This window comes from Camelus ferus, chromosome 26 (assembly GCF_009834535.1).
Source record: "Camelus ferus isolate YT-003-E chromosome 26, BCGSAC_Cfer_1.0, whole genome shotgun sequence".
NCBI classification, from domain to species: domain Eukaryota; kingdom Metazoa; phylum Chordata; class Mammalia; order Artiodactyla; family Camelidae; genus Camelus; species Camelus ferus.
In genome coordinates, this window is record NC_045721.1 from 15,987,712 (window position 1) to 15,998,167 (window position 10,456).

General features: G+C 36.7%; 1 protein-coding gene across 1 annotated transcript; it reads right to left on the bottom strand.

Moving 5' to 3' along the window:
* Window positions 1-1,726: 1,726 nt before the first annotated feature.
* Window positions 1,727-2,825, bottom strand: ZFP42 (ZFP42 zinc finger protein). The gene has a single exon (XM_006191289.2). It carries the CDS (start codon window positions 2,642-2,644, stop codon window positions 1,727-1,729), a length of 918 nt encoding a protein of 305 aa, XP_006191351.1. The 5' UTR covers window positions 2,645-2,825.
* Window positions 2,826-10,456: the final 7,631 nt, after the last annotated feature.

Here is a 10,456-nt window from a genome sequence, read left to right on the forward strand (position 1 = left end):
ATAATTAGCTCATTCTGAAGAAAAAATGTAAGCCTTTGATTTTTTTGTTTTTAAATCATACGTATTTTTACATTTTGGCATTTCTAAAATTGAGATTAATCTTAAAGTTGATTTGTTTAGACTGTGTGTTGACTTTTTTCCCCCTGAAAAGCTGTTCATGGTACATATTATCATTACCTCCAATGATGTCTTAAATCTGAAACTTCAAACTTTCTCCTACTCTATGGCTTCTGTCTGACTGAGGACTTCTTTCCTTCCCTTTATAACCAAGCTTCCTTTAAGGATTTTTGCACATTTTCTATTGAATAGAAATCAAGATCTATCAAGATTTATTCAGCTTGTTCCCTTTTAGTGGACATTTATGAACCAAATTAGTATTAAATATGCTTTAGTCGATATCCTCAAACAAATTACCTTTGTACATTAGTGCACATCCTTCTGTTGAGTGGAATTCTAGAAATGAAATTACTGGTTCTAAAAGAATGCACATTATGGGTTGAACTGTGCACTCTCAAAAATCCATGCTAAAATTCTAACTCTCAGTACCTCAGAATGTGACCTTATTTGGATATGGGTGTCTTTATAGATCAAGTGAAAATGAGGGCATCCAATGTGTCTGGTGTCCTTTTAAGAGGAAATCTGACCACAGACATGAACACAGGGCAGGTGATGTGAAGATACACAGAAAATGACACAGAAATGTGACAGTCACCTATAAGCCAAGAAGAGAAGTTTGGAACAGAGCCTTTCTTCACAGCCCGTAGAAGGAACCAATCCTGCCCATACCTTGCTTTTGGGCTTCTAGCCTTCAGAACTATGAGACAATAATTTCTGTTGTTTAAACCACCCAGTTGGTGGTACTAGAAACTGATCTAGCACGCTTGTAAGATACCTTTCCCAAATGGCTATGATTATTTGTACCTTAACCAACCAAGCAGGAGAATGACTTTACCCCACACCTCACCAATACTGATCAGTCTTTACCATGTTTTGCTAATTCTGAGGACAAATAAGTGGCTTTCTTTCTTGCTTTCTTTCTTTCTTTCTTTCTTTCTTTCTTTCTTTCTTTCTTTCTTTCTTTCTTTTTTTGACACACTTCTTTGATTTTTTTAATAATTTAGTACATTTCTGGGGTTTTATTTCCTTTTATTTTAAAATATCTAAAATCGATTCAAATGGATTGACACTATCAAATAACCATGTACGTTTATTATGATTCCAATATAGTTTGATACAATGATAGGAAATAAAATGATTAAACAATATACTTACTTAAAAATTGTAACTACTTACTCACTTATTGACAATCTCCTGCAAAAGTTTTATTCTGTAGAATTATTACATGTATTATGAAGTATATGCCTAAAAGGAAAAAAAGCTAAATAATTAGAAACTATAAGCTTAAAAACCAAAGTTAATATCATATTTATAGTAATGTGATATTAAATCCCATATCCAAAAATCCAATTTGTAGTATATTAAGGATTATGCTTTTGAAGTAAGTTCATTACAGACCTTACTATTGGAAGCACATTATAATTCTGTACACAAAATTTTAAAATAATATCACTATAGAAACATCTTAGTAACATTAAAAAATGCCTTGTAGGGTGAAAATATTGATTTAAAACTTGTTTCCTGAAACAATAATCAATGAGGCATACGTGTCCCCAGTCCCCTTTTGTTCACGTGCTGGTTCTGTTTGAGGATTATGTTCTATCTTCCTTCACTGACTCATTTTGTTCTTTTCATGAGTTAAGAGGTGAGCTTTCATGTTACTTGACTGAATAAACCTTTTGTGACAGCCTTCAAAGGGACACACAAAAGGTTTCTCCCCAGTGTGGGTGCGCACGTGGGTACGCAAATTGAAGGACAGGGAAAAGCGTTTTCCGCACCCTTCAAAAGTGCACTGGAACGGCTTCTCTCCAGTATGAACCAGAAAATGTCTTTTTAGTTTTGTGCTCTCCTTGAAGGCTTTCCCACATTCTGCACATATGTGATCTCGGGGACTATGCACGCGGAAATGATTTTTCATGGAAGTTCTATCCTTGAACTCTCTTGTGCATCCACTCTGAAGACACACAACTTTCTCTGAAGCATCATGTTCTTTATTTGTACTTGGCTTCGTTCTAGTACACTCTGTGAACTGTTTGGGATCTGAGACGTCAACGCTTGGTATTCCTCCAGCAGGAAGTTTCTTGCCTGTCAGGTACTCAGAAAACTCAAGAAGTGAATTTTCTCCAACAATTTGTTGAGGGAGTTCTTGTTTTGCCCCCTTTTTCATGTACTCCAAGGAACATTCAAGGAGTGAGCTCGCTGTAAGAACCTGTTGAGAAAGCTCTTGTTCTGATCCTTCTTTCAGGCAGTCGAAGGACTTAAGGAGTGAGTCCCCTTCCCCAACAGGTTCAGAAAACTCACCTCTTATTATGCATTCTATGTAACAGTCGGAGAAGGAATCCCCTTCAACAACCTGAAAATTAGTCTCATAGCACACATCCTCATCACATAAGGTCCACGGTGTGTCAGGAGGTTCCTGCTGGGGTGGCTGTGACTTGGCTGGCCTTGGCTTACTGTCACTGATGGCTTTTCTACCCAGGCTTTTCTGGTCACATGTCTTTTCCCTTTTCTTCAGTTGCTGGTCCATGTCGTCCTGCTAGCTGCCTCCTTGAAGGTTTGCACCAGGATAGATCAACCACTTCCAGGCAGCAGTGATGTGGGTGAGTTGTCTTCAGCAAAGACCTGCTTGGAGATAGGAGCCATTAGGTAAAGTACATTCCAACATCAGAGCCATTGTCAGGAAATGTCCTCAAAAAATGGCCTAGAACTCAACTTCCAATAACAGAATCACTACATTTATATCTGTGACAAACTCTGCAAGAGTAAGAGAATTAGCTGTGACATAAGACATGGGTCATTACCAGTTCTTACCTGGGGTATCCCCACAAGTTATCTGACTTCCCTAATTGATTGCCTCCCATTTATTGTGCACTCACTATGTGCCAGTCCTACTCTAGGTTACTCATGGGTTAAGACATCAGTGAATAGACATACTAAAAATCTGTGCCTCATGGAGTATATGCTCTTGTGAGCATACAAAATAAATAAGTAATGTACAAGGCAAAGTGCTATAGAATATGCCAAGGGAATGATAGAAAGTAGGAGTTTGCAAACTTAAATAGGGAGCTCTGGCAAACCTTGACTGAGGCAGTAGTGGCAGTTGACTAAAAACCTGAAGGCGGTGAGGGAGCAAAATATGCCGATTTTCTTTTGTAACACTGTTGTGACATTCAAATTAAAATAATGTGTATAAAATGCTTAGCACAGTTCATGGCACAGAGCAAACGCTGATCACTCATGTGTACTACTATTATTTTACCTTTGCATTCATTCCAGAAATATATGTTGGATCCTGCAGAGTGCTGGCTACTATTCTAGATCAAAGGCAGCAAACTTTCTCTGTAGAGAGCTGGAGTTAAGCTTTGTGAGCCCTACGGGTGGGTCTGTGTCACAGCTATTCAACTCTGCCATGTAGCGTGAGAGCAACCACAGACAGTAAACGGAGGGTGAACAATACACAGCAGACGTGGTGCACAAGCTGCTGTTTGCCCACCCTTGTTCTAGAAAGTGGGAATCCACAGAATAAGCCACATGAAATCTATGCATTCCCATCTTTTATGAATGCAAGTTAAAATAAAGGCACAAGGAGAATTTGGCCCTGAATGTTTTTTGATCTTTTCCTTAAAAATCTAAAAGTAGTATTAGAAAAGTTACAGCATGAATGTGTTATACTCTTTCAAGAGTCTTTTGCTTAATGTTACAATTGTGTATCTTATAAAAGATCTCAATTTTAGTGTCCTGATGTTCTGCTGTAGGAACAAAAATGAAATGCTTTTTAAAAAGGAGCAAATGTAAAAGTAGTGAAATGAAAATACTTTTAAATAGTCATATTTAAAAATATCCCCTCAAGGGGGAAGTGGTTGGGAAGGGATAAAATGGGAGTTCGAGATTTGCAGGTACTAACCCCTATATATAAAATAGATAAACAACAAATTTATACTGTATAACACAGAGAACTATATTCAATATCTTACAAGATAACATAATGAAAAAGAATATGAAAACAAACAAAAAAAATCACCTCAAAACTTTGTGCCATTTACTTTTGGTAAAAAAAGAATACATAGAATGGAAATAAAACATACTTTTCTGTCTTCTTAAACAGTATTCTATGTAAATAAACATATACTATATCAATTATATATAAAATAAAGTATATATTAAATGAAATACGATACATGTAAGATATATATAAATTGCTAAGTTTTAAATGTCTTAAGCATTATATATATTATATAAATGAATATATAATTAGTATTATATATGAATAAAGTATGTATTAAAATAAGTGTGAATCAAATATTTATATATAACTTGCTCAGGGAAGAGTTTTAAATGTCTTCTTAAATATTTGCATACATAACATACAAATATTTCCACAGAATACAGACAAATGTTTAAGGACACATTTAAAATTCTTACCAATCAAAATGCATGCTTTGTTTTTATTTAATTATTAATTAATGAATCAGTATAATTATATTTATTTATTATATAAACAATAAACATTTTATTTCTCATTAAATAATATAAGTACATAGAATTATTACTTAATATTTAATAATTTGTTGATATTAATAAAAATCTATGATTTTTTTTACAAAAATAAATGGCATGATTCTTTTAGGTGGTTATTTTAAAATGTGGCTATTTATAAATGTTTTCAAGCTATTTATATATGTTATATTCCTAATATATAATACGTTAATGGTACAAGTGTTATCTTTATTCTGAACTTTATAAAGGTGAAATAAACCAGGGAGACTGTATGAGGACTATTTGCCTAACAAAATCTTGTTCTCAAAGCTAAAAAATAATTTTCATTCCATTTTGAATTAGTGAATATAGCACCTTTGGAACAAAATCACTAGAAATAGATCTAAAGTTTCAGTCGGAAAGAACACCATAACTCCCTCCCTCAGTTAGTCCCTGAAAATACTTGCAATTTGATTTGATTCGGCTTTTCCCTCCAAACTTATCTCCTGCCATCTCCAGCTCTCCTGTTTCATTTCCAGCCATAGTAAAGTCTCCTTCCATGAAGTGCCATGCTCTTCCCTCTTGACAAAACACTACCCACTCTCATATTGTACACCTATAACTTACATAATTACTGTACATCAGCTATGCTTCAATTGAAAAAAAAAACCCAGAATAAATACCAAACTATAGAATTAAAAAAACTGCCATATGAGCTGCCATATAGCATGTGCACAGGTGGTGCATGCAGAGTTTTACTTCCCACCCACATTTCACGTCTCTGCTTAAACACCACTTTCTTGGGCAAACTCCCCTTGACTCTTATCTCTGTTAGGTCCCCAAGTTAATCTTCTCCTAGCTCCCTATTTTCACACTGATCAGAGCCTCTTGGTTCTGATTATTTAAGATCTGTCTTACCTACTAGACTGTACGCTCTAAGAGAGCAAGAGTCTTTTGCATTTCATTCAGAGGCCCTGGCACTTAATACATTTGTCTAATGAAATGAATTGATGAATATGCATTTAGTCATCATACTGGCAAGATCTTACTTAGAAATCCTATAAAATTAATTTACTAGAAAATTATCTGGGGCGTTAGACACACACAGGACAGAAGTTTCAAAAAGTTGGCTCTCAGTGATATCAGGGTTGAGAGAAAGAAGTATTTTCTTAATGAATTTACCAAGGTCCGAGCACAGCCCTTACCTTGCTAAGCTAGATTCTTATGTGTCAGATCTCTGAGAATTATGCCATTTCTCACACAATATGCAGGCTTGTGAGAATGATGTATAAAATTGAAACGGTAATCTGTTAATTCATTGTGAGAACATGTCTGTTACTATGACAAGAACATTTTCTGTTGGTGGAAATAACCACATGGAAAATGTACTGGTGAAACATTGGCATGAAGACAAAATCTGGATGTTACATGAATTACTTAATGGCGTGAGACTATATACTATATATTTATATTTCTCAAGTTGTGACAAAAGTAATTCCAAGGTTGCATCATTATTATTAGTACTTCCAAGGTTGCATCACTTACTCACTCATTCGGCAAATATTTAGTACCATTGTTCTAGGTGCTGACCCTAGAGCAACGGAAAAGATACAAAATCCCTAGTTTTCATGGAGCTTTTTATCTGTGTGAGATAGATGCACATAAATGCACATAAACGAAGAGCTTTTATGAAGTAGTAAATAAAATCGTTTCAGATTGAGAAAAATGCTATGAAATGAAACCAATTACAGTATAAAAGGAAAAGTGGGGGAGGCTGTCTTTAAAAATAATGTAAAGGCCTTCAAGGAGGCATTAGATTGAGGCCTGAAAAAGAAGAACAGTATTAGCCAGTTGCAGGAGATGCGAGAAGAGTCCTTCCAAGCTGCAGCAGGAAGTACATTAACTTTCTGGACAGCAAAGAAAGTCCTGTTTATCATACAAAATGGTGAGCAAAGACCTCATCGGTCGAGATAAGGCTGAGGTCGGTGCAGGAGGGAGTCCATTTGCATTTCATTCCCAAGCCATTGGAAACTATTAAGGGGTTTCTTTCAAACAAGGAGATTAAATTAACATGATCAGTTTTAGGTTAAGAGATTACTTGGGCTGATTTGTGAAGAAAGAATTAGCAAGGAAAAGAGGAGTAAAAGCAGAAAAAATATCCCTTAGGCTATTCAGTAATCTAGGAAAAGGATGGTGGTTTGGAGCATGTGGTGGCTGTGGAGAAGAAATGGATAGATAGAGGAAAAATGGAGATAGAATCTCCCAGACTTACTGTGGGATTGGATAAAGGGGCTAAGAGAAACAAGAATCTAGAATAAATGAATGGTCCTAGTTTTTTTGTTTGTTCGTTTGTTTTGTTTTTTTGCTCAAGTAACTGGGTGGATGGTAGAGCCCTTGGCAGATAATTGAGGAGGGAAGAAAGGGAAGATAAGTTTACTCTCGTTGTAAAAATTAATTTAAACATTTTAGTATAAAACAGACCTAGCGACGAAAGACGGTATTTATACAAATTTTTGAAACACAAATTTAAAAAGCAACTTCAGGGAAATTTCAACCAAGCATCTGATTTCTTAAAAGTGTATTTACTTTCCTCCTTTATGCTTTGAAATTTCGGGACCAGTGGCCCAAACTAGCTGTAGATGAACGCAGTCTAAATCTATAAGTCGGCTGGCCAGGGCATGCTCCCCACCTGGTTCTAGGACGATAAAACGCTTCTCATCCGCGGTTTTCAAAATCTTTTTGACCGGGATCCACGCTTAAAAATACGTCCTAAGTAGCGAACTCAGTACACACCCCTTTTCTCATAGTTGAATAAAGCAGTTCCATGAAACAAGACTTACCCATGCGATGCACTCTGTGTCCTATTCCACCTCCTTTCAAAGGTAAAACTTAGAAGAAACTGCTACTCTTGCTCCCGACAGCCGTTGAAATCGACCCTGCTTTACGCCCTGCCTGTTGGACCCACCCTCCTTTTGATGGACACACTGTGGTCAGGCTACACCTACATTTCAACTCTGCATACATAGATCACAGAGAAAGGCTCTCCCAAACCTCTGAAGGTCGAGGGGTCAGGCAGCGGCGGGCGTGGCGGTGGGCGTGGCTCTGCTCCGGGCCCAGGTGGGGTTGGCGGCCAGGGCCTGCCAGGTCACCTTCAAACGAAAGCCGAAGGGGCAGAGGCGACCCCTCCCGACCCTGCACCGCAGTCACTGCGCCTCCGCCACGAGGAGAGCAAACCTCTTTGAATCCCGATAGTCCAGTTTAGCATAGAAGTAAGCACTCATTAAGTGTCTGCAGACCAAACGATCGCAGGTGTAGTCAAATTTAAGCAGTTAGGTGTATGTCACTGAAAGAAAATCAGTTTTGGTGGAGGCAGCTTTTGTCGCCTGGAATGCGTACCACGCCTTCCCCTGTGCTTTCTCTTATCTTCTCCGGACCTACACCTCCATTTCACCTTATCCCCAGTCGCAGAAAAACTCCTATTACTGCTGTTCTTTTCCAGTCATTAATGTGACTGTTCATATCTCTCTCTTTTTTTTTTTAGTTTTTTTTAAATAAGTTTTGGCGTGTACAAGTTAGTCATTTAAGGAAAAAAATACGTTCTTAACAATGATTAACGTATTTTTAAAAAATGGTAAGTTTTAAGTGAGGTTTTGTGGTTTGTTTGTGACTGTTCATATCTCTAAAGGTAACACAACTCACTTTGAAAGCAGCGGTCAATCAGTGCTCACTTTGGCTATGGTCTAGTGAAGTTTAATAGTTCGTATAAGTATACAGACTATTAAAACAAAAACCAAATCAATGTTTAAAAGCCTCTTAAATTTTCACTTGTTGCTTGCCTGCAATTCACATATATATCTGGGAGCAGTTCTCCACTCCTTTTTTTTTTTTTTTTTTTGGTCTGCTTTGGAATAAATGCCAGTGAGAAGAATAAAAGATCATTTCCAATGTGGGAAACATTTAAACTATTTTTGTGTGTTAGTCCTTGATCCCCCCTGATAGGCACACCAGGTCCCCGTCCATTTGCTATCATAGTTACATAAAGCTCCCTTAGCGCCTTACCTTAGAATATTTTTATTTGCTGGTGAATTTCTGAAGACAGGAATTGTGAGAAACTACTCTCCTGTTCTCTGCAGTGCATTGCTATGGCCTCTTGAAACTGTACAGCAAGTTCTCAGAGCAGGCTTGAACCAGACTTTCTGTGTGTGTGATAAAAATGTTAAGTGTTTTAGGTTTCCATAAGAAATACAACTTCAAGGAGCCAGAGGATCCTGAGAAAAGCATTGTTTCCAAGCCTTTAAATGGAATGATGGCAATGTCATTGGAAGTCCCTTTCCCCACTGGAGGTCTCTCTCTAAACCTCTCTCTCTGTCTATAAAACATTATCATTATTTATATATATATAAATGATACATATAATGATGTATAAACAAAATATAACATATTATGTATATATTATATATTTAAATATAGGTGACATAGAGAGAGAAAGAGACACACATACACACATAGCTAAAGCCAAAGATCTATTTTCATCTAACTCTTGCCTCTCATTGACCAGACCACACCCTTTAGTCTTCACTCCCTTAGCATTTGAGATAGTGCATAAAATGAACCGGATTAGTTAGTAATCCCCTTCCCCACCACTGACGCAGTGTAGTCACTTGGTTTGTGTCTGTTTGTAAACTGGAGACTATATGTTTAGAACATCCAAATTTACATTTCACACTACACCTCTTACGTAAATTATTTTTGCTCTTATTTTGTTTTAGCTTTCCTTTCCATGGCCCTAAAAAAAGCAAATCAAAAAGAAGGAACTCATCTGTTGTCATATGAACCCAGCTCAAGGGAAATTGAATTTCTCTAAAATGAGCTAGGTAACCAATTAAACCCTGAAACAAAAATGGGCTGCCTTTTGAAATTGATACAAAGAGGGTGGTGGATAGAAATAAGTGTTTTTTTTGATTTCTGGAATTTTAGTCATAGTAATTCTTTTATGAATAATATTTTGGCTGTTTTAAAAATTGTTTTTTAGTTTGACAATTTATTTCTGTGATACCAACCAATATTTTCCTTAAAATGCTTAGAATTCAAAAACTACATATATGCCCTAATTCAGTCCACACATATTTAAGTTTCTCCCCCAGACAGGCCACTGTTCTAGGTCCTGGGTATTTGTATCTCTGGCCTCCTGGAATTTGCAGGTTGACATTGCAGGGCCAGAACTAGGGTGAAGCAAGTAAGTCGCTGGTTTTCTGCAGAAACAGTTCAGGGGTGCCCCCCAAATCCAGTAATTAAGATTAGTAGTAATGCAGTCTTTTAAAAAATAGAACTAGTGCAAAAACTCATGATAAACAAGATATCAAAAATTTAAATAAAGGCAATGAAATAATCATGCTTTGTAAATGTCAAAATGCAGCTATTATTAGCACAATGAAGGGTGGGTATTGGGTGTTAGGAGAGCCTGTAATGGGAGAGTGTGATGGAATCAGGAAGTTCAGGAAGATTTCCCTAGAGCTGCTGGGATCTGAATGCAGAGTCAGCTGACAGTGGATGGAATACCTGTGAAAGGAAGGGGACAAAGAGGGTTGTGCAGTGCCAGAGTACCAGGCCTTGTAGTCACGTAAGACTTTAGATCTTCACGTCAAGAGCAACGGGAATGGAATATTTTAAGAAAACATGTGTCATATATAGTCAATGCATATTAACCTTAAACGTGTAAGGCAGTGTTTCATTGTTGGAGCTTCAGTCTGTCTCTGTTTGATTTAGGGAATGTTAATTAAATGTTTTACATGCATTGTCTCATTTTATTTTGATATCAAATTTATAAAATGATTATGTTACTATTATTTTACTTGTATATTAA